The sequence below is a fragment of the Ruditapes philippinarum genome, unplaced genomic scaffold (genome assembly GCF_026571515.1).
Source record: "Ruditapes philippinarum isolate M1 unplaced genomic scaffold, ASM2657151v2 ctg426_1_1_1_1, whole genome shotgun sequence".
In the NCBI taxonomy this organism is placed as follows: Eukaryota; Metazoa; Mollusca; class Bivalvia; order Venerida; family Veneridae; genus Ruditapes; species Ruditapes philippinarum.
The window spans coordinates 153,108-179,640 of NW_026858313.1; the positions used below are offsets into that span (position 1 = coordinate 153,108).

The 26,533-nt window shown below is 32.4% G+C and overlaps 1 protein-coding gene across 2 annotated transcripts in view; it reads right to left on the minus strand.

Moving 5' to 3' along the window:
• Window positions 1-10,162: 10,162 nt before the first annotated feature.
• The window catches only part of LOC132752760 (high-affinity choline transporter 1-like), a 37,843-nt gene continuing 21,472 nt past the window's right edge, over window positions 10,163-26,533 (minus strand). For both annotated transcript variants that reach the window (XM_060743144.1, XM_060743145.1), the window contains exons 3-9: window positions 17,840-17,947; window positions 17,166-17,321; window positions 16,162-16,310; window positions 13,557-13,712; window positions 12,375-12,504; window positions 11,561-11,784; window positions 10,163-11,259 (exon numbers count right to left, since the gene is read on the minus strand). In XM_060743144.1, coding sequence (XP_060599127.1) covers window positions 10,639-11,259; window positions 11,561-11,784; window positions 12,375-12,504; window positions 13,557-13,712; window positions 16,162-16,310; window positions 17,166-17,321; window positions 17,840-17,947 — 1,544 coding nt within the window. In that variant the 3' untranslated portion in view covers window positions 10,163-10,638. The remainder of the gene's footprint in view (window positions 11,260-11,560; window positions 11,785-12,374; window positions 12,505-13,556; window positions 13,713-16,161; window positions 16,311-17,165; window positions 17,322-17,839; window positions 17,948-26,533) is intronic.

Sequence of the window (26,533 nt, forward strand, 5' to 3'; positions counted from 1 at the left end):
CTTAACATTTGCTTTTAGTTAAATACGTATCATTTCCATAATGTTTACATGTATTTGCTAAATTAAAATATGTTTAAATCTAAATTTGAACTCATGTAAATACACGATTTTCAAAAAGGATAAAATCACAAGTTGCGCATATCAAAACGCTTAAACTTTGATTGTGAAGCCATTTCAACAGTAACAAGAACAACAAACATGATTGCGTTCACGTCCTCATCGTTCACTTTGTCAATTTATATTACTTTTTGTTGTGTAATATTTTTTTCAATTATGTTAAAATTTTAGTAATGTATTTAAAGTATTTAACATTAACGATGATTGAACGATGCAATCTAGATAATGGAACTATGTTAGTGCACTTAACTTTTCTGATAATATTTCAGTTACTGTTGTTGTTTTCTGTTGTTGGTGTGGATGGGGATCATGAGGCGTATGGATATCATAAAAAACAATTCGTTAAGTCTATATAAAATATAAATAAAGCTGTTTATCATTTCACACTTCACCAGCACATATTTAATATTCAAATATTGATATGATTTGTTTTCTGCCATTAATCTCATTTTTTTCAAATAAATATACATGTATACGAAAATCGTAGAATTTGGTGGGAAATACATTTGTGTTAAGAATTCTGCACATGCAGTAATTTTTCAAACACATGAAATACGCGTTATAACTTCCATTATCAGGGGACTGAAGCGAATATGGACATGCAAATTTAATGTAAGAAACGTGTACGAGTTATCTCGCTTTATCTGCAAGCATTACTACTGCACACTTGAATCAAGCGATCGACCAGTCCAAATATTTAGACATTAACTGCAGATTTGAAGCTATTTTTTATCATTGGTCAAATCCGAGCATTTTCTGATAAACTTAAAACAGAAAAAAAGAAAATAAATGCGATGTCCTTCAATACCGACTTGACAAAATGGTTACCGATTCATTCACATTGATAACGTCCGCCTGTAATTTCTCCAGATAAGTGGACTTGTATGCAATTTTTTTTTTAATATGTCGATTCATAAATATACCGATTTTTACCACACACGGTTCTCTGTTTCACTTTCCTATATACTGCTTCTAATTGACAACATTTTTTAAGATTGACATATTTTAATGTTTGACAGTCGGTTTCTCTACATTTGTACGTTTTGAAGCTCATCAAACAAGACATGATATGTTTCTGCTAATACCGTAAAAATAATTAAATGTAAAATTCCAATACACACAATACTATTCTGTTCAATTGCATTTTGGTTTCAAGCATTTCTGGTGGCAATCCTGTGCGTCAATAGCATTGCTTATTTTCCGCAGAATTATCCTGAAGATAATTGTGAAAGCAAGTTAGAAAATTACACTCAAGTGGCCCATGGTTCTCATTTGAAGCCTGCAGTTCTAACTAGAAAATTCTAACAATAGACGTATTAAAAAAAACAACCGCGGGAATCTGACTCAAATTGCCTCTTTTAATTGAAATTTTCAAATATTACTTTATGAGCTGTTTTTTGGTTTATTTAGTTTGCATAATATATATATATTTTTTTCTTTCACAGCTTTGGCTTTTAAACTTTTGATAATTCCGGAAGGAATGTTACCGAGTCAGTGCATTCTGGAAGTTCGATCTGTCTAACGTTATCATGTATTTGCATGGTGAGTCGTATTTTCGTGATCTCTCATTAACATATCCACAAATGAATCAATATATATATTGTAGTATTTATTACCTTCATTTTATCCAGTCATTTTCTGATTTCAGAACAAGGATTTACATGTATGTTTATGTTTACATCACTAAAAATTAAGACTGCTTGATTCTGTAGCGTTTTGAGCCTATTCTTAGTGAATTTTTTATCCAAATGTAAAATGTTTGACATACCTGCACCCAAAATAAACATTTTTCAAAAAAGACTCAGGCAATCAGGGAACTATTAAGTGCCTATTAGCACCTTATTTTTTTCCCCAAAACTATACCATAAGTATTGGTGTCAAATATTTTGATATAAAATATTTTGTTTGTGGGATGTCCATATTGTACAAAAATCTTCATTTTACATATTAAGTAAAAAGTTAAAAAATTCCTTATCTGTTTACATTATTTATGTAACATACGTGCACAACTATGTCTTGTATGTACAAATGCAAAATGTACACTTTTTATTATATAATTATACACATGTAAAATGCAAAACAATTGTTTATTTGTATGTTATATGTACCTCTATGTTTTAAATTCACTTGTGTACACTATACAATAATTCTTTTCATGTACATAATGTAAAATGTACAACAATTACTTGCATGTACAAATATCCCAAATGTATTGTATGTATATATGTAAATGTATAATGATTCCTCAAATGTGCATATTTTAGACAAACCCTAGTAAGTGCACACATAAAATGGACAATAATTCCTTATGTGCACATTTAAAACAATTATTTTTTAACCTCATATTTAAAATGTACTGTACTCCCCTATATGTACACTACATATCACATATGTAAAATGTACAATAATTCCTTAAATGTATTTGTATGAAATGCACAATAAGTCCATGTATAAATATGTGCAAGATGCGACATACAATAATTCTTTGTATAAATATGTGCAAAATGTACAATCATTCATTGTATATGCATTAAATGCACAATAATTCTGTTTATGTACATAATTTATTATGTAAAATGTACAACACTCCCTTATATGTACACCACATATCACATAATTATGTGAAATGTACAATAATTCCTTGTATGAATATGTATGAAATGTACAATAAGTCCATGTATAAATATATGCAAGATGCGATGTACAATAATTCTTTGTATAAATATGTGCAAAACGTTCAATCATTCATTGTATATGCATTAAATGCACAATAATTTTGTTTACGTACATAATTTATTGTGTAAAATGTACAACACTCCCTTATATGTACACTACATATCACATAATTATGTGAACTGCACAATAATTCCTTGTGTGCACATATCATGTATGTGAAATGTACAATAATTTCATGAATAAATATGTGCAAGCTGTACCATCTTTCATTGTATGTACATGTACAATAATTCCTTGTATGTAAAGATGGAAAATATACAACAATTTCACTAATGTACATACCTTTACTGTACAACAATGGGGCCAACAATTTCATTTATGTACATTCTTAACTGCACAATTCCAGGCAATGAAACCAACTATGCCACAGACTAAAGGAGAAGACAAACAGAAAACTGCTTTTGAATTTAATATATATATTCTACTTTATAACAACATTATTATATAACACTGATTTATTAACACAAAATCATGTGATCAACCTATTGTGATAAACGTGTTACCATAGCAACACTGTTGTATATTGTAATAAAGAAAGACTTAGGATACAACAGTGCTGCACCCTGGTGACAATATTGCAATTCACAAGAATACACAAGTTTGCATAACAATGGATTTTCAAAAAGACAGTGAAATACATGTTAAGTATATAGATACTAAAATGAGCCGCGTCATGACAAAACCAACATAATGGGTTTGCGACCAGCATGGATCCAGACCAGCCTGCGCATCCGCGCAGTCTGATCAGGATCCATGCTGTTCGCTATCAGTTTCTCTACTTGTTAGAGGGTTTGTAAGCAAACTGCATGGATCCTGATCAGACTGCACGGATGTGCAGGCTATGGCCCCCACGATTACACGTTTAAACGGATTCGTTTCGATTTTCATTCATAAACGTTTACGATATTGTTTACCGTTTAATCGAAATTTCTTAATCATTGCCTGTAATCATGGATTTTATAAATTCTAATGGTTTATTCCAAAGTAAACAAACGGAAAATATGTGTTTACAATCCTCCAAACATCATTACAGTGTTACTTTTTAAAATTGCTCGTGACATAATACATTTTTTGGTAAAAAATGGGGTACCAATGCAAAAAATGTGTGCTGGCTCAATCGTGATGAGTCTTTCACATTCTTTATTTGTACATATATTAAAAATAGAAAGAAAGACATCATTTGGCGACTCAAATACATGGTGTGTATAGTACATAGAGGTACCACCGTTTAAACGATATCGTTTCGGTTCTTAGCATTCGTGTAAACGTTTACAAAAAATTGTAAACGTGGGAGCCTTAGTGCAGGCTGGTCTGGATCCATCCTGGTTGCGAACCCATTTTGCTGGTTTTGTCATGACGCGGCTCAAATGTAAATGAGAGATATGAAATAATATATCACTCACCGAATATCACTGATATTTCATCTGTTGTATTTCACATCAATAGATATCAACATAAAAACAAGATTATTTCACTAGCATATTATGATCACTAACTTACAAAGAATCTCCATTTTTATCTAATTGGCACCATGCTTATATGAATAATTCATCACTCTTAAAATGAGATATATTTAATATCACCACTCCATGCATTTAAATACTCTTCTACATGACATAGCAACAATGGAAATCAAAATAACATGTGCATAACTTCAGTATAATTTCAGACCTCAGCCAGGTTCTGTTATGCAATCTTTATATTTATAGCTGTTTATAGATTTCCTTACCATTTATTAATTGTAAAGTTACTTTGAAATCAAGTTTATCAGTAAACTCATTATGTAAATGGATTTATTCCTTACTTTGATTAACCTCATGGAATCAAGTTTATCAGTAAACTGATTTGTTGAAAGATTTATTCCTTACTTTGATTAACTCTTGAATGAGAATGGACTGTGACAATATTGAATCCATATAACATGTGTGCAGTCAGGCCAGCTTGCACTTCCATGCAGTCTCTTTTTACTATTGACTACTTGACTATAGTGTTTGGAAACTATGCCACCAATATAGCCAGGCCAGCCTGTGCAAACTAACATACTGTTTTTTGTAGGATACTAAGTTTAGTAAATATACTTAGACATTTAAAACCAGGAAAATTCCAAAGTCAATGTTTGAAAATAAACTATTTTTTCCATTTTCAACAAGGTAAGGGTTGACCAAAGACAGCAATTGAAATGAAAATATCTTATCAACTTTAAATACATTCCAAAACAGAAATAAGTGAAAGACAAGATTTGTTCTAAAGTAATTTGACACTGTCTAATCTGAGGCTGTCCACATTTTCTCCTCATGAAATAAAATTGTACATCTACACTTTTGAGGGCAATAATATACAATATTTAGACCTACATGGAATTATGACATGTGACATAACTTTATGCAGATATGATGTCATATTAAAGAGATGAGGTCATATCAAGAAAAATTCATTTTTAAGCCAAAAAAGTAGCTCAAAAAATTCAATTCACTCTTTGAAATGAAAGAATAGAATGGAAATACATCGATATCAAATTGTCTTGTATTAATTATCATACAAATTTGCATGCTTTGTTAATAACCTTTTAGATTTATGGCTTTTCACAATGATGTCATCTGAACAAGAATTGTGCAACATAACTGTTTCCTAAGTAATGATCAATACTTTATAATTCATATTTTTTTACATTATTTCTAAAAAAACAAGATGTGAGATATCAATATGATATAGAGGATATTTGTTTGTGTCAGTGTAATATCAAAATATATTTCACTACTTAAATATCTGAGATGCAATATCTTCATGGATGGCATAATCACAAGTGAAAATATAACAACCGGTGTTCATAAGTTAAAAAATAATTTGATCTTACATATGAAACAAACAAATTTTTCTATTTTTTTTCTTGATTTTTTAAATGGTTCAGTTTCACTGAATTTTGACATGTAATCTCAAGCACTCTTCTTCATCCCCTCAACAAACTGTGATTAAGCAATGAGGAGATTGAAAAATAATTTTATATGATTTTCAAAATTTTGTAACACCTATTATTAAAAGTGGGCAAATTTTCTTGAACTTGCATGAATAAAAATCACTGTCAAATCCAGTGCTATTATTATATATAATAAACAGTTATTATGCCCAAAATGACAAACTATTATTTTCTGTAAAGAACACAACCAATAAAAATCTTTACAAAAATATTGCCACATTGAGCTTCCTCTAAGAAAACTGTTTTTTTTTTTTACATTCAAACAAAATCAATGGTTTGAAACACAGTGTGTATCTCTAAATGTTATTGTACAAAATATGAGCCGCGTCACGACAAAACCAACATAATGGGTTTGCGACCAGCATCTGCGCAGTCTGATCAGGATCCATGCTGTTCGCTTACAAACTCTATAACCAGTTGGTAAGCGAACAGCATGGATGCGCAGGCTGGTCTGGATCCATGCTGGTCGCAAACCCATTTTGTTGGTTTTGTCATGACACGGCTCAAATGTCTTAAATCTTGTTTAATATTCAAAATTTTTGAAGTGGCAATAAAAATGAACTCTCTATAAACAACACGTAGGCCTATCTATGTATTTACTTTTCTAAAATGATTAAGTTTAAAGTGTAACAGATAAATATAGATACTGAACACTGATATATTCAAATCTGTTCTCAAATAAGTTTGCACACACAACAAGATTGTGACCATGGGAAAAAAAAAAAATCTCGAAAATACTGCTATATCACATGGAATGCTAACATGAACATTTATATTTTTGTACAAGACCCTTCATGATTTTCTATGGATAAAAATGTACATTAATATACACAATATTTTTTTTTAATAATCTACAGTATTCACAGATACAAACAATATAAAAGGGACGTATATGGGAGAGGACTTGTATATTACACACTTAAGCATTGACATATGATATGACTGGAATCATCCAGGGTCACCTTGCAAATTTAACCCTTATCTCTATGGAATAAAATGTGAATCAGTAAAATTCATTTATTTCAACCCTCAAAAAGTGTAACAAATAAACTTCCAGCATAATGCACCATGAAATGTCCCTAAAGAAATCCTCATTGGGTCAAATTTTATCAAATAAGTCTCGTTTTTATTTCCTGAGTCCAAAAAACCCATTATATCAAATCACTAATTTACTCTATATGGCCCCATTTTCTGAGTCCCCAAAATTCCACATCAAATCTCTACTATACTCTGTCTTGACTATTTTTCATTCTCTACATGTAGTTCAAAAAATCCATATCAAATCATTATTGTACTTGTTTGGCCTCGTTTATTTAATGTCCAAAAAATCAATATCAAATACTTATAGTACTAGATCTAACAATGGTCTGTCAAAAAATTGGTGATGTGGAGGTCATTATACATTGTTGAATACAATATGTCTGATTCTATTAAGCTTGTACACAGCAGCAAAACCTATATTGGACTCGGCTAGCAACTTGTCCAATACAGGTTTGACAGCTGTATAATAGTCAAACAGAATACAGTATTGTACTCAACAATGCATAATAACCTCATAGTATCTAAGGACAACAGAGAAAGCAGGTCACCGTTTCTAAATTCACATATCACGTCACAAAACAAACATGTACTTCCCAAGCTTTCTCAAAGGGAAAATAATTAAGGAAAACAATTATCTATTTTGATCCCCAGTATAAATTAAAAATTAATTGAGCCACGTCATGACAAAACCAACATACTGGGTTTGCGACCAGCATGGATCCAGACCAGCTTGCGCATCCGCACAGTCTGATCAGGATACATGCTGTTCGCTATCGGTTTCTCTACTTATTATAGGGTTTGTATGCGAACAGCATGGATCCTGATCAGACTGCGCGGATGCGCAGGCTGGTCTGGATCCATGCTGGTCGCAAACGCATTATGTTGGTTTTGTCTTGACACGGCTCATTATTGTTTTAAAATGATCCATATAAAGCACACATCTACTAAACCAACACCTGATATGGCTGTGCTAAAATGTGACAAACATGACCTAATGAAATAAAACTTTTTCTAAAACCTTCAAATTTCACGGAGTCAATTATCCATCTTAATTCACAAAATAAATCTGACTTATTAAATAAAATTTAAAGTTCTTTATTTTTAGACAAAATTACAAAAATCATAACCTATTTCATACTTCTTTTTATCATCATCACAAATTTTCTTGTAAGTTTTAATAAATATACATGAAGGTAATATTGAACCAATTCATTAAATTATCCCAGATATCAATTGCATTATAACTTTTTAAATCTTTAAACGTTAGCAACATATAATCTATCTTAAAATACCAACAGTTAAGAGTGAAGAGCGAGACCAGCTTGCATATCTGTTCAGACTGACCTTATTTTATAAAGTCCTTGTACAGGTTACATCACCTTGATAAGTTAATCATGTGACTAAAAATCGGCAGACATTTAAATACTTTCATTAATTATTAGTAGAATCTATCATAGATTCTTTTTACTTTTTTTATTTTTTTACCTTTTTGTACATTACGCACAATAATTTAAAGATAAATGAAAGATTAAACCCAAAGTGATGAAAGTATTCAATCTGAAATAAAAGTGAAAATAAAATATTTGGTTCTGTACCGGTGGAATTTTATTTTTGATAGCAATGGTTTTTGTTTTGATCAGGGGAAGTAAACCCATGCCGGGAGTCTGAATTTTTTATACTTAGTGGTGCTCAATTTTATTATAACTATTTTGATATACCTTAAACTCACAATGGACAAGTCTGAATTCAAAATAGAACAGATCTATTAAAAGATTTTGAAAGAGTTATGGACCCTTACTGAAATTTAATTATTTAATCTGTTTAAGGTAATCCCTTGGTGGAAAAGTAACACAATTTAATGTAAAAAGTATGATTAAAAATTGATTAAAAATGTTTCTACAAAATATGATACAAAACTATAAAATCCTAAAAAATATGTAAATGTAAATGTATAATGCTCGTTGATATGATATGTTTACAAAGGTGAACTGAACACAACAACTTTAAATTTGCATAAAAATCTAAAAATGAACTTCAAAACAAATTAGTTTCTAAAAAAACAAATTGATAGCAAATATGCATCAATATTTCATTGTTTTGAATATGAAATATTGCATTATTGATCGCACAGTCGTTATTTGAATTGATATCATCGGAAAAATACCCTCAAGTGTACTTTCAAAGTTTACGCCTCTTTTATATTCAACTCCTATAGCCCTATACATATCTTTTAATTCTTTAGAAATGTCAAACATGAGTTGTTTTTTTTAACTTTAATAATGTTTAAATAGTGGATTAAGAGCATGAAAGACGTTTAACCACTGAAAAGTAGTACTGAACATGCAGTCATGAGTATATTTTTTGGCAACTGTAACAAGATATCAAAAATAAACAGTTTTTGAGAAAAGAAATGCTAGCATTTCTGAGGCATAATGGGCCTTTAAATGGATATGTGGACAAAACCATTTATCAGTTTAAGTGACAATTTTAAAATATATACTGACTGAATAGCAAACAAACATTGATCAGACGGCACAAATGTCCAGACTGATCTTGATCTGCACTGGTCGCATGGGTAGACTATGTTGCCACCATCATACTAAAAGAAAAATCCTACCATTTGGAATATCTATCTTTTTTTTAAATTATGTATAATTCACTTTAATTGAAACTAAACATAACTTGTTTTGTTAAATTAACCTTGGATCAAACATTCTGTTACATAAGGAAGTATATTCTAGTCATAATTATAGATCAATATTGATGAAAATACTACCTAAATGAATATCATTTTGAACATTATAAATGGACAAACAATGATGATGTGCATTAAAAAGTATTGTATTTCTTAACTTTTCTCAGGAAAATAAATTTAAGAAATAATATATCCCAAACTGTGATTTTATCGCTCAATAACATCACTGTTTGGAGTTCGGATGCGAGGAATTATATCACGAGGGCGTAGCCCGAGTGATATAATGATGCGCATCCGAACGACAAACAGTGATGTTATCCAGCGATAAAATCACCGATTTTGGATATATTATTTCGATTCTAACACGACATAAACAAAAAAATGCTGCCGTACCTGCTATTAAGCAAAATTGCGCCTGATTTGTTTCCGTACTTATTGTCAGCGCGTCGGATTTTATAGTGGTTACGTCACATGTATAATGATTACGTCACATGTCTAAATATAGAGCGTCAAACAGTGACTCTATTGCATAATAACACACACTTTCGGTTCTTCTATGTTCAATAGGGAAAAATGCGGGTCGTGTTAGAATAAATAATAGTCTACAGTCTTTGACTGAAGGTAAAAACATCTATTGAACGGTCTTAAGTTTGTCCAAAAGTTGGTTTCATGTCCTAGGACTTAGGATACACTTAGGACTCAATATGAAATTCAGCCCAGACACTTAATAATTTACATCACAGGTTTTGTATAATTATCTATTTGACAACAGTACAACAATGTAATGCACAGTTTATAAATGAACAAAACCTTATGTTTACTACACATTATCAGCATTGAAAAAGTTTAAAACAAGTAACCTTAGCATTATGCAAACAATTTAACAATAAAATTATATATTGAAATTTTTTCCAGACAAATGTAATGTAAAGAACAACCAACTAAATTTACATCACAACTAATAACGATTGCTAATTTCTAAATATTGTTAGTTTTCCAGTGCGTAACATAACCATAGTTTGGTCCCACATACGAATTTGCTTTCACACATGGCATATTCTCTAATTACACAAAACTATTTTTCCGTATACATATCTGGCGACAAATTCTTCTCGTATTCGTAATCCTTCCCTTGTAAAATCGGAAGATCATCAGCTGAAAATTTTAGTGCTGGGTTAATTTTTCCATTCTTTTCATCCGTCGGAGTGATTGCTGACATTTCACTATGTTCTGTATCACGTAACGCTATATTTTCATCCGGTGTATTAACAACACACATAAATATATCTAATTTCTGGCGCAATATTCCGTGTTCAAATATGTATTTTGTCAGGTATGAGAAAGATATGATCGATGTTAAAGTAACAAGCATTCCCAGTGTTTTGAACGGGAACAGTTGACCCTTCTCTTCATCATAAAACGGGTATTTTATGAGAATAGGTATTCCGAGTGCTTCTTCACCGCCGGCTAGCCGGAAGAATAGACCGAGTATATATCCAGCAAGAGAACCATATGTGTTAGTCCAACGTAAATATATAACACACACAAGCTGCGGAAACAACACAACATACACTAGGTCAGAACACAGGAACCATAGCGTGTAAATAGAATCCACAGTGATGCCCATTACGGTTGCTAGGATACCAACACCAAATATGGACGCTCTCATCACCCAAAGAATCTCATTTTCAGATGCCTGAAATAAAGTAACATCAATATAATATGTAATCTTGACAAAAGGTGCCACAAGTTGAACTATTCTCTATGTTTGATGACTCTCAGCACTAGAAATATTAAACCAATAGCTATTAAAGGGGTTGAATTCTGAAAAAATTAAATCTATTGCAATAAATACCTTATTATGGATTCTCTATCTATAAGATATACAAAAAATCTAAATCTGCATTTTTTGTTTTATATGGTAAGATATATACATGATTGTATCTCCCATTTAATTAGAAACTGTGTGAAAAATAAACAACTGAAACAGATCTTACTTTTTGTCTAAAAATCAGTTTGTACACATTTCTGGCAAACATGGCGCTAGCAGACAATATAGAAGAGTCAGCAGACGACATAACTGCAGCAGACACAGCACCAAGTCCAATAAAAGCTACAGCTTTTGGAGTAAGATATTGCAGAACTAATGGCAAAACCAGATTCAAATCGTCAGAAGGTATCGGAACTACACCAATCTGTGCATACTCGGTTTGATTCCAGTCTGAAAAAAAAAAAATTTGCATGATCATATTATACTTGTATGTGTTTGGATTTTTTTTTACAAATAACAACCTTGATTTTGACAGATTAAAAAGTAAAACAACAAGTGCATGTAGAGGAGGTAACTTAGAAAATGAATATCACAGTTATTAATGATTTTATAGCTTTAGTATTGCATAAGGTGAAAGTCATTTAAAGGTCAAGTTGAGTACAATACATCAATTTCAGCAAAATTTATGGAAATGACCTTAAAGGTCAAGGTCATCTATGAGTCAAGGTCAAATTCCTTACGATATGCTCTGTATGAAATCATTATTCCTGTCCAATCTTATTAAAATTGTGTGACCAGTTTCAGAGAAGAAAAACACACACAGACACCCAAGCAGCTTGACTAATATAGACTGCCTCAAACCAGTACGCCCCACATACAACTGCCAGTATACATGGGTATTATGGTATTTAGGACCTGATATACAGAATAACTAACTTGTTGGAATAAGTCTATCTCATACAGACAGACAGATGGATTGTTTTAGTTACGATTCTTCCCTGAGGGGCATAAAAACAACATTTGAATCATCAACAACAAACCTGTGACAGATGCTATGGCTCCTATAAGAATTGAAGGGATTGCCATTACGATACACCCGAACGCAGCAACGTAAGACAGGATCTGTGCATTACGTACAGTACTTGCTGATAACACTCTCTGGAAATATACCTGAAATACAAAACATATATATCATACGACACAATTGAAAGAATGAAATCAAAATATTGTTTTATAATTTACCTTATTGATGAGGATAAATTTTCATACTGATTCTAAATAAGCAAAAGGCTTGCTAAAGACAGCATGTTCAAGTGGTTAACACATTGGGATAGTATCAGTTAAATGATTTTGGATAGCTTGGGTTGGGTCAAGTCGTAGTTAATTTGAGCAAGAATTTTTATATTCATTGCTTATAGCACTTGTTGGTTCCAGGAATGGTTTTGAGATTTTGTCTATTAGACTCTTACACAAACTAAAAAAAACTTCTGTATATTAAACTTAAAGGCTTGTGATTCACATTAATTTACACATCTTTTAAAAAATATGTTTTATCTTTGTTTTTTCTTTTTTTTCTGAGCATTAAAAACACTATATTTTTGAAAAAAAAATATGAACATTATTATGTTAAGTAACAAATGATTTTAGTTGGTAGAAAATATATTGATGGAAAAATATGATTACATCTTATACAGGAAACGCTCAAAGTCATTTAACAGAACAGGAAAAAGAAAGATGGAACAGACTGGATGATTATATATAATCTCGTAAACAAAAAAAACCAAGTGATTTTCAAGACTAATTTGGCGTCTGGAATTTTAATATCATAGAATAATTGTATTGTTATTCAGTTATGTAACATAAATATATCTTAACTGTTGTATGATAGGAAAGCGCATATTATCCTTTAAGGCACTTTATGCTTCAAAAACAAATAAATTTTTACTTCTTTAGAAAAGGCAAACATGAATTTTATAGCATTTAAATAATGATTATCCTTGTAAGCTGAAGAAAGTAGCAATGAATGTAAAATAACATGTGAAAAAAGTAGCAAAATATACATGTTAAAATCTTTGATGGCAAATTCCCAGTGACTGTGCTTGCTTTATATGTCCCCTTTCCCTTTCTTCTTTCTTTAATTTCCCCTTCAATATCAGCTCCATGCTATCACTAACATAGGAAACCTAACCCCATTTGTCCTCCAAATAACGATTGCCTCTTACCTGCCATGGGATGCCACCAAACATCAGTAGAAGATAGCTGTCTATATAAACACCGGAATAAACCGGATCAACCGATTTCACCCATTTTGCTGTGGCATTTGCTGTTGTAATATCACCAACTGCTGCATGTGTGAATGCAAATGGGATGGACACCCACTGTAATGAATAAATAACAATAATACCAATTACTGCATAAAGTGAAATATATTTTATCTTGCTGAATTTTTTTAATGGACTTGTCCAAATTCAATATTTGGAACTGTTCATTATCATTTTGGGTAAAACACAGTGAAAATTACGTTAGACAGTCACCAGTATTGATCCTGGTCAGACGGCATGTAAGTGCGGGCTGGCCTGGCTCGATACCGGTTTGCAAAGACCCATCACATTTGCTTCTACCAGGGTTGAACAGTTAATTTTCAAACCTGATGTGAAAGCCAAATATAGCTCTATACTTTTTTTCAAATCTGAAGAGCTACCTGAAATATTTAAATAGATTAGAAAAACCATACTGCCTGATTCAAGTCCTATGTAAACATAATTAAATTCATTATTGTTTAATAGAACTCACCTGTTGTCAATTTACACAAATAATTTATCACTTTGTACTTAGAAATATAAATTTTCAACAGTTTTGTTTAAAGTTTTAAATTAATATTTCCAGACCAGGATTTTGAGCACTTACTAAAAAATTCAAGCAAATACTTGAGCATTTTTTTCCAAATGATTATTGATATCAGATTTATAAATTAGATGGTTTCATATTGGTTTTGATATTTGATATTGGACAGTTTTATTGACTATCAATGTGCAGCCTAGATCAAGCCAATACAGATGTCCTTGGCCAAATATAAAAAACATCTCATTTTATAACATTATAACTGATTTTACCTAGTAGTCGGTCTTTAAAGGGCGACCATCGTTTATATTATAAAAAGCGCACCATTATTTTTGCTAATACAGTCGACTCCACTTATAACGAACTCGCTTATAACGAATTATCGTTAATAGCGAACTAAATCTGACATCCCCGGCCGATTCCTTCTTTATCTTATATTAAATCACATTGCTTAATACGTACTTGCTTATAACGAATTTTCGGCTATAACGAACCATTTTTTCAAGCCCCAAATGACGGAATACATTTAAATTTCCTCGGTTATAACAAACTGTTATACTTAGGAAATAGATATCAATTCTGAGTGCATTGTTGTAGAATAATGCACGGTTTGAGTTCAAATGCGTAGTAATATAATCACGAAGGCCGATAGGCCTGAGTGATTAATTACAAAGCATTTGAACGAAAAACGTGCATTATTATACAATAATGCACGAAGAATTAATATCTATTTCCATTCTAACACGTCAAGAAAAAATATAAGTATCATTATAAAGTTGGACTTTATGTTTGGCGGTTAAATTTGTTTTCGCCTCAGAGTTTCCAATAGAAACGTTCTTTAAAGGCCGTTCCAGTGGGTTGAAAAAAACTGTCGTTAAATCTACCGTGTGTAGAAACATTTTGAGAATAACGAATTTTGTAAACGTTGATAAAACTTTGTTTGTTTATTCTATTTCAGTCTATAATTTTCCAAGCGAAATACAAATTATTAAAAGTGAAATAAATGTAAAACTTAACTCGTCTGCGACGTTAAAATAGCGTACTTGATTTTGATTGTTTTGCACGTGCTGTTTGGCGCTACATTGTGACGTCACGTAAACAACACTTTAAACGTCTGTACATCGTTAACGACTGAATTAAAGATATTGGTGTTCGGATTTATTTTCTTAGTTAGACCATTTTCTATCATTCTAGATAGTTTTCACAACAAAATTCGACAAAAAATTGTTTTTATTTATCAGATTTTTCAAACAAAATGGCGCCCTCAATGTGAAAATACACAGGGAGATAATAAGAACGGCGACTGCATTATTGCAGAATAATGCACGCTTCGGGCCTTCTTTGTTTATATAGAAAAATTTCCGATAGTGTTAGAATTGAAATTATATCGGGATGCGCTCGATTAGGATCAGTACATGAATAATGCTATCCGATAATTAAACATTTGAATGATTGCACAAGTTAGTTATGGCTTCAGGGAATAAAGATTTTGATAAGATGTTCTCACAATATAATTTCCTACTTGTTACGGAAAATTTGTATTTCACACCCTCAGTTGATTGCTGTAAATACCCGATAATTGCCAAATAATCGATTTTTTTGTTTGCAATATTAACCAAACGATAACAAACAAAGAAAACAAATGGTAAGAACTTTATAGACAATTAATACATGAATAAATACTTGTACCATGTACATGATATATATTGCTCAATAAACCCCGCATTAAATTTTTTCACGGCAAATTTCCCCATCCAAACAAATCAGCAAGTTGCTGCTACTTCGCTTTTAGCGAACTTCGGATATAACAAACGATATTTTAATGTCCCATTGAGTTCGTTATAACCGGAGTCGACTGTATGTGGTTTTCAAACCATGCAAACCATGAAATGTCTCATCCAGATTCTGTACTTCAAGCATCCAGTACACACCTTTTGTATTTAGATCTATTTTTATTATTTATTCCATAACTTATTTATAACTTACAAGTCCAATGAATATGCAGATAAGTTGTACAACATCTGTGTAAGCTACTGAGTAGAGTCCACCAAACAATGTGTAGAACACGGCAATACAAGCTGACACGATTATTGAAATCTTTGGGTCCAACTCAAGTATTACAGACAATGTAGCACCTGCAAGAGAAAGTGATGTATATCAATCAAGGGCAAGGTAAATTTCTGAATCAAGTTGATCTTCCTTTTTTTTAATGACACTATATATTCATATTGTGACCATCTGTAGTGTGTAGAATTTTAAACGTAACATAAATGTTTTTTGTGTGAAGTCAAAACATGTTTATTTTATATTTAGAAAGAGAATGTGTAGCAATATTAATATTAATATTTTGTAATATCAAATTTGAGCATAGTATATCATAGTATGTCAATGATTCATGGTGTTGGCATATCCACCCAGTTAACAGTTTAAGTCCTATTCAATGGGATACCAAAATTCATATATTGATCTCTTTTAGGTGTCTTTTGGTCTGTTAATGGCAGCCTTCATTTAGGCCATAGAGACTAATACAACCTCGTACACCTTGATAGGACTTAAACCTGAGACCTGTCTTTCCTGAGGTCCATCAAGATAAGTTATCACTTTAAGGACCAGTTTGAGTTAACCAGTTATTACACTAAGGTGATTAAATAACATTGTAAAATAAGTTCTGTTAATTTGTCATCATAATCACCACCATCATCATCACTTTGTCATGAACACTGCCAATAGCACCATCATTATCATCATCAACATTATCATCATCATCATCACCACCAGCTCAACTTTCACAACTTCATCCACTTTTATCATCATAACCTCAACTACCACAACTTCATCCATTATCATCATCACCACTATCATCATCATCATCATCATCATCATCAATATCATCAACACCATCATCATCATAATCATCAACATCAAGATCATAAGTACACAAATAAATTAAACATGTGCATGTATTCAGAAAAAAACAACTCTAAGCCTACCAAGAGCAGCCAAGATAGCAGCTGACCAGAATACCTCTCCTAGTAATGCTGGAATGTACAACAGACCACCCATCCTCTCTCCGTATTTCTGTGAGAAAGGGTCCAGCATCGTAACGTAACCTTGAGATCGCATCTTACTTGCAAAGAAATAACCTCCTGTATGACAAAAATGAAACAAATACATGTAGTATATATGAAATGTAAATATTCAAAATAATGCTGTTTTATGTCTGACAACCTGTCTTCAGAATCTCTTTTAATATTTAGATTTGCATGTAGAAGTGTATGTACATTACACAATAAATAGTCCCGAGTTAAAATAGCAGTTTTATCTTAAATAACAAGAAGAAAACAAAAGAACTAGTGTTAAGGAATTTTCAAGAAAGGTTTTTGTTTGGTCAGTTATATTTAAAACTTGGCTTAAACTGAGTTTTGAACTAAATTGTAAAGATCCCAAGTTGCCAAATCTTACTTCTTCTTTATTTAAATTTCCGTTTACTTGATCTTTTATATTCAGTTATTGTAGTTCTTAAAATTTAGTACTTCTTATTGAACTAGTAAAACTTAAAATACTAATTTGACAATTGTTTTTTATTTACTAGAAAACACCCGTAATTTAAATTCCAGCCGGGTACATCATTTTCTCGATCATAATTAAATTAAAAAGATATTACCTATAATTAATGAAAAAGCATATCCAAATGGAGCCTGGCACCAAACAAAACCATCCCTAACGATATATTCCGCTGTTCCATTGATAAATCCTCCTCCCACCCATGTTGCTGAAATTAAACAAAGATTAAATTATATTCATAACATTGATAAATATCTTAAATGAACTTGACCATCTTTCAATCTAGACAAGTCCATTTATAATTTTTAGGGAAAATTTCAAAATAAGTACATGTATTGACTGCATAATGAACAGTGCAGACCATGAGTAGATGACATGGAATTATGCCCGGCCGATCATGGTCTGCACTGTTTGCATGGGTAGAATCCATTGCCAACAGAAGACTAAGGGTTAAATAATGCTATTAAAGATGATGTATTTAGTAAGTAAGGCCTCAGGAAATAAATTCTTATACTCCAGAAGAAAACAAATGTTAATCTTTTTTACAATATTTTAGTTGTACACAATTTAATTTGACTAGAACTTGATTTCAAATGCTAATAGATCTACTTATAATAATAGAGTTCTACTATTTTGGTGCTTAGACAAAACCCTGCATTAACCAAGCAGAGCATATAAAGATGGAAGGTTACTCTACTGTCAGCAGCACTCAGTGCCATGTGGGTGGGTGGCCATGTGGGTGGGTTTGGGGGGAAGGTAATTAATTTTAAGCATTTATTTTGTCAATTTTTCTGGCAATGGAGACTGTAAGTGAATGTTAGCATCTAAAGATAGAGTAAACAATTAAACAAGCCTCACAAATCCACTGAATTCACCAGAACTAAATTCAATTTGAACAAAAAAAAAAGATTGAAAAAGAAAGAGAATACATTATTAATTAAATGAACTATACTTTACCATGAAATTAATCAGGCATACATTTTAGAATTGAGTCAATTTAAAGTACTACAAATTAAAACTGAAGCACTTGATGGAATAGCTTTCCATGCCCTCTGATTAAGAAATTTCATTGAAGAAATCTTTGATCAACCAGGAAGCTGAAATCAGGCTCCAGATCTAATTTACTTGAAAATTTGCCTGGCAAATAAATGCTATGAATCATTGACCAAAGTTTGTTTTTTTTGGCTTGCCATAGAATAATGTAAGTACAGTGTAACCTCTACAGAGTGACCCCCTCTGTACAGCAATTATCTCTTTACAAAAAGAGTAAAAATTCTATCCAAAGTAGGACTTTTTGCACAATAGATTTAACTTCTCTAAAGCAACACCTCCCAGCAAAAGTAAAACTCTTTTGTCTCCCAAAAGGGTGTTGCTGCGCCGAGACGAGGTTGGACTGTAGTATATTTTAATGCTCAACTTCTTAATATTCCAGATGATTGATTTTAAAGCTGCACACCTCCAGATGAGCGAAAAATATTTCAATAAAATCAAACCTGAGAGAAATGTACTAAGATTTAGGAAAGGTATAAAGATTCAAAGTTCTAGTAATAATTTACATGTTATGTGTGATTAATGACCAAATTTTTCAAAAAACAGGGCAAAAAACATTTAACCCATTACTTCATGAGCATTTTGTGAAAAATGGCTGTTTTCATTGAAAAGTCTCCCGTTACAAGTTCAAATTGCTATAATTCTATAAAAACTGCTTCAACACTAATCAAACTTGGCACAAATGTTGACTGGACCATTGCCCTTGCAACAACATGCTCAGGCTTAAATTTTCTGTTACCATGGCAACGAGGGGACATCTCAAAATTGCCAAAAATCACTATTTTGCGTTGATTTTTTCCATTATAATTGATTTCAAAGTGCTGCAACTTCTCAATGGATTGAGATAGAGTCAAATGCTTTTCAGCGTTGGTTACACGTTACCTTATGATCAATCTGGGTCATTTTATAGCCTCTCACAAGTCCAAAATTTTCTTGGTGATGAGGGGGACTCCGCCCCCCTTCAAACCCCCCAAACAGAAGGGGGCACATCCCCCTTCTGGCAACCCCCTGATGTATCTTTTGGTTGGGGGGCCGCGCCGAAAAAGTGGTCACTTTTTTTAACAACATTTCTCAAACAAAAACAAGTGTAAAGGGTCTAAATAATGCATTTTTTCACCATTTGAGACAACAAAAAGGGGGGGGGGGGGTGAAAAAGGCGTTAAAAGGCGTGTATATGAAGTAATTGGTTAAGTGAAAAAGGGGAATGACTTTGCTAAACCAATTTTAGGATGAAGTGAATAACTTTCATGGCGATGTGAACCAAAAGGTTAACCAGTGCAAAAGAGGTTCATTACAATCTTAAGCTCCACTTGATTTCTTCTTCAAAAAGCCGAGCTAAAGAGTCAAAAAAACATATACCACTTTATACAAATTTACAGACACAAGCTTGGCCATGAAAACATTCACATAAATACCAAATTGACATCTACTTCAAAGCCGAGAACAATCAACCTCAGCAAAAGTTTTTGCATCCAGAAATCAAATTAACCTCTGCACACACAGATGTTATCTATATTATTGCCCAAGAAAAATAGTGCCAATTAATGAAGAAATCATTCTCTATAAACAACATATCTCCATGTAAAATTGTAATGTGATTGAGGTCTCTGTGAATCAGTTTGTGATTTCTGCATGTACTAATGTTAAATCATTACAGAGACATTAAGATAAAACAATAAAATTCACTTTGTATCTTATAACATTTAAAGTGCTGAATTCATGCAATGGTTTTGCCCAGCTTTGAATTTAGAACACTCCATTCTAATTTCAAAGGATTTCATTACTGCAATAAAAAAAATGAGCTTCAAAACCAGCAGTATAGTCAGCCTGACCTGAGACTGCACAGATATGCAGGCTCGCCAGTGGCTCTATACTGGTAGCAAAGGCTAATCACTTCAAGTTCAAGCAGGAAAATAGCAAAATACTTTGATTTTACCTCCCTTACAGGTGCAACAAAGATACCTTCTTTAAGCCTTACATCACTATATTAGTTTTGTATAATGGACGGTCCCTGCATTGAATACATTTTATCACATACCCATGCTGCTTTTGCGACTCCTTTAAAATGGTATTGCACAGCCAGGATATTTTGACATGACGTCATTTGGCGCATTATACAAACAAATGTTATCGTTATCCTATAGTAAGCACATAAAAAAAAAAGGTTCTTTTTCACTTTAAACGGTCTTTATTTCTGGTAAGTTTGTTTGTTTGTTTGTTTCATTTTACGCCTTTTCCCAACAGTATTTCAGTCATATAGACGGGTAGTTTCCTAACCATCATTCCTGGAGAGTTATACCAGTACTAGACTACCTTCCTCTGCGCTTAACTACCAAAGCATCTCACGGGGATCGAACCCATGCCAGAGAGGTAACTGGATTACAAGTCATCGACTCTAACCCCTAGACCAAAGACGCAGTTTCTGGTATGTGATAAATAGAATATTAAATTTGTATAAGTTCATTACTGAATTTATTGACCTCGTTGAATAAACTAATGTTATGCTTCCTAGAGGCTCGCATAATTGAATTGAATTTTATTCAACTTATTCAATAAATTCAGTATTAAACTTACACACTCAATATCCTCTATTTATTAAAGCTTCCAAATTTGGACATTACTAATATAGTGTTATGAAAACTGACGTTCCCAGCTGATATATACATCATTGTGAAACAAAAACCCCACTTGTAACAGAACACAATCCACAACAAATACAATAAACAAGAAAATCTTTGATATTGAACTTTAAACGGCATTAACGAATGATTTATTATCAATTATCAGCAAATATGGTGCTAGATCAGGAGACAAACTTTGCTTTTCTAGAATCAATGACAACAGAATGGGACGCAAGAACAGGATTTTATATCTTACATCACACAACATAGCATGAGAGTAATAATATCACGTCTCACCTTAGTGCAGTAACGTGTTAACTCCTATTAAATTATATACAGAGTTAACCCGTTACAGTGCTAACATGACAATTTAATGTATTGCATGTTTCCCATGTGATACTGAATTGAAATCTTTTAAAACAGCCATGAATTTGAGCAATTTTAAAACTTTAAAATCTGACTGAAATGAGTTTGAATGAGTTTAGTTGAATTTTACAGCAAATTACATAAAAAGAAATAACAAAATTAATGAAACAAAAATTAATTTAAACTAGAAATGTGTCCATAGGACACGGATGCCCCCACATGCCACTGTTCTGTCAATCTTATGACTCTAGGTCAAATATTTTTTTGGACTACATGTGCCACAAGTTGAAAACTAAAAATCAACGAAGGGCCATAATTCTGTTAAATTTGGTTGCAGCAAAAATTCCTTCCTTTACGACCATCTACACATTAAGGTTGTTCATCCCTGGAAGTTTAAGCAAAATCTGCCATCCGGTTTAAGAGGAGTTGCGTTCACAAAATTTCTACATAGTATATAGTGAAAAAATTAACAAAGGGCCATAATTCTGTTAAATTTGGTCGCAGCAAAAATTCCTTCCATACTACCATCTACACATTAAGGTTGTTCATCCCTGGAAGTTTAAGCAAAATCTGCCATCCGGTTTAAGAGGATTTGCGTTCACAAAATTTCTACATAGTATAGAGTGAAAAAATCAACAAAGGGCCATAATTCTGTCAAATTTGGTCGCAGCAAAAAATTCCTCCCTTTACTACCATCTACACATTAAGGTTGTTCATCCCTGGAAGTTTAAGCAAAATCTGCCATCCGGTTTAAGAAGAATTGCGTTCACAAAATTTTTACATAGTATATAGTGAAAAAATTAACAAAGGGCCATAATTCTGTTAAATTTGGTCGCAGCAAAAATTCCTTCCTTTACTACCATCTACACATTAAGGTTGTTCATCCCTGTAAGTTTAAGCAAAATCTGCCATCCGGTTTAAGAGGAGTTGCGTTCACAAGATTTTGGGACGTACGGAGAGACGGACGGACGTTCTCACAGGACAGGAATATTATGTGGCTACTCTATTGTTCTCTCTATTGTTCTTTTTAGCCACGCAAAAGAAAATAGCCACATAAAAGCATTACGGAATGAATGACATCAAAGAGAAAGAACAGTTACCTATTGTCCCTCTAGCCACATAATTACTCTCTTGTGAGTGCGAACAGACGTACGGACGGACACTCGGACGGACAAGTGCAACGCTATATGCTCCCACTCTGTGGGGGCATAACAAGTTTATTATAATTTGGATAATTATGTGAATGTAATGTGTTCTCTCCTTAGTTTAATAGAGTCATATTACATGCATGTGTTTTCTTTCTACAGACATTTTTATAATACATGTCTGTATTACAGCGACAGTCCCAAAATATTAGAACAGTGACAGTTTTGTTACTGTGCAGTTAAGTCCTTTTATATTACAGTGATGACCTTTAACAGTGCAGTGACACTCATATCATTGCTTGTTTTTCTGGATTTTAATGAAAATGTTAACATTTTTTTGATCAAATCCGGCTTTCATGAATAACTAACCAGTAATTACCAATTTCTCCACATTTGACAGACTTAAGTATCCCAAATGATTTCTGAATCAACAGTGAGAGACAAATGGACAATCCTACCATAGTACAGTGACATTTTTATCAAACTGTCCTATTAAAGTGTAGTGATAATCCTATAATAATGCAGTGTCAAGTCTTATTATAGAGTATTGACAGAAAAATAAAAGTATAGTGACAGTCCTATTATATTTCTGCTAAAGTCCTTTTTTATTGCAGTTTATAATTGTGCAGTGACAGTCCTATATTATATTGCCATGACTGTTCTATTATATTGCAGTGACAGTCCTATTTACTGTGCAGTGACAATCCTATTATAGTGCAGTCAAAGTCCTATTACAGTGCAGCCACAGTCCAATAATTGTGCAGTGACAGTCCTATAATATTATCATCACAGTCCTATTATATTTCAGTGACAGACCTATAAGAATGCAGTGATGGTCCTATTACAGTGCAGTGACAGTCCTATAATATTGCAGTGACAGTCCTATAATAAAGCAGTGACAGTCCTATTTTATCACAGGGAATGTCCTATTTTAGTGCAGTGACAGTTCTATAATATTGCTGTGACAGTCCTATTACAGTGCACTGACATTCTTATTATACCACAGTGACAGTCCAATTTTATTGCAGTGACATTCCTATTATAGTGCAGTGACAGCCCTATGATATTTCAGTGACAGTCCTATTATAGTGCAGTGACAGTCTTATAAAAGAGCAATGACAGAGTTATTAAAGGGCAGTGACAGTCTTATTATAATGCAGTGACAGTCCTTTTATAATGCAGTGAGAGTCTTATTTTAGTGCAGTGAATGTCCTTTTATATTTCAGTGACAGTTTTATTATAGTACAGTGACACTCTTATTTAAGAGCAATGACAGTCTAATTAAAGGGCAGTAACAGTTTTATTATAGTGCAGTGACAGTCCTATGATATTGCAGTGAATGTCCTATTATTATGTCATTGACAGTTTTATTATAGTGCAGTGACAGTCCTATATATTATACTGCCATGACATTCGTTTAATATTGACAGTCCTATTATAGTGCAGTGACAGTCATATTATAGTACAGTGACAGTCCTATTATAGTGTAGTGACAGTCCTATTATAGTGTAGTGACAGTCCTATAATATTGCCATGACAGTCCTATTATAGTGCACTAACATTCTAATTATATCATAGTGACAGTCCAATTATATTGCAGAGACAGTCCTATTATAGTGCAGTGACAGATTTATAATTGTGCAATGACAGTCCTATTATAGTGTAGTGACAGTCCTATAATATTGCCATGACAGTCCTATTTATAGTGCACTAACATTCTAATTATATCATAGTGACAGTCCTATTATATTGCAGAGGCAGTCCTATTATAGTACAAAGTGACAGATTTATAATTGTGCAATGACAGTCCTATTATAGTGTAGTGACAGTCCTATAATATTGCCATGACAGTCCTATTATAGTGCACTAACATTCTAATTATATCATAGTGACAGTCCTATTATATTGCAGAGACAGTCCTATTATAGTACAGTGACAGATTTATAATTGTGCAATGACAGTCCTATTACAGTGTAGTGACAGTCCGATTATTAGTGCAGTGACAGCCATATGATATTGCAGTGACAGTCATATTACAGTGCAGTGACAGTCATATTGTAGTGCAGTGACAGTCCTATTAAAGTACAGTGACAGTCCTATTATAGTACAGTGACAGTCCTATTATAGTGCAGTTAAAGTCTTATTATAATGAAGTGACAGTCCTATTACAGTGCAGTGACAGTCCTATTACAGTGCAGGTACAGTCCTATTATAATGAAGTGACAGTCCTTTTATAGCGCAGTGACAGTCCTATTTTAGTGCAGTGAGGTCCTATAGAAGTGCTATGACTGTTCTATAAAATTGCATTAACATTAATAGTTGTTGTCATTTGTGTTTTGATTTTCTATCATACTATTTCTTTTGCTATTCATCTTTCTTGCCATTCAGACAGACATTTGTGCAGATTCAATTACTTTTTTTATTTCCCTAATTCGATAAATTTTCCATAAAAGTAAATAAACCGTAATGTGTCTACAAATAAAAAAGCCATTAAATTGTTCTGATAAATTACTTTCAAAAAAAAGATCCTAAGAAATTCGGTATGAGCTCAAGACAAGATCTGCATCGAAATAAAACATTATATTCAATAAACTGCCGTTCGTCACAGAAGACGTCCCGATCAAACGCTAATTTCTAAAATTGGTTGAGCTGTGCGTCTGATTGTATCTTAACCATTAAGAACAATTTGAACAATACAGATCAATAAGAAAGTTAATATTTGAAATATCCTGGCTGCGTTTTATATCAATATTCCCATAAATAGCTGGCATTCATCATTCCGTACAATACGCCAATTTCGCAATTTCGGCTTATTGATCACCCGCCTTCAGCTGGGCCCACTCGTTAATTTCCCAACGGCTAAAACACTATCAAAATCACTTCTAAGTTACTAAATGTCTATTCGTGTAAATTAATGTAAGAATAAGATGGGACAGACAATATTCCCGGAGAAACCATACAGTAAGTGATAGCATGTTACAATATATACTGACATGACGATAATTGGCGAAATGAAAACATAACAATGTAACAAAACACAAAAGATCATTATACATTATTACATAACATCATCTTAAAATTCCATAAAATTTGTGTTTTTCAATTAAATTAAATAGGAAATAAAGTTCTTTGATACATTTCAAACTAATGAGAAAAAAAAAACTTTTTTTTTTTTTCAAAATTCATATTTCAAAATTGAGATATTTTGATGAAGTAGCAGGGATGGATATTCATCAATATCAAATATCGTAACAGTCTTAGCCAATCTGCAGAATTCAGGAGACATTTTAACAACGTACTTTTACGGTAAATCTTCTTCCCTTGTTAACTTGATATATGCAAAATTTTTCAAATTGTTTAATGGCGATGAAAAGGTTTTTTGGGCACATGTTATACAAGTATTGAATTTAAGCAAGTATATTTTAGATCTGTCTTAAAGATAGCCGAATGCTCATTTGAGCCTGTCTAAAGTATGGTTACTATTACAAACCAGTAACCATAACTTAAAATACTATGGTCATTGCTCAGTCTAAATTTATATGATTAGGCCAACTAGAAGGGGTTTTTTGGGGATTGTATCCCCAAATTTTTTTTTGTGGCTGTAGCCATAAC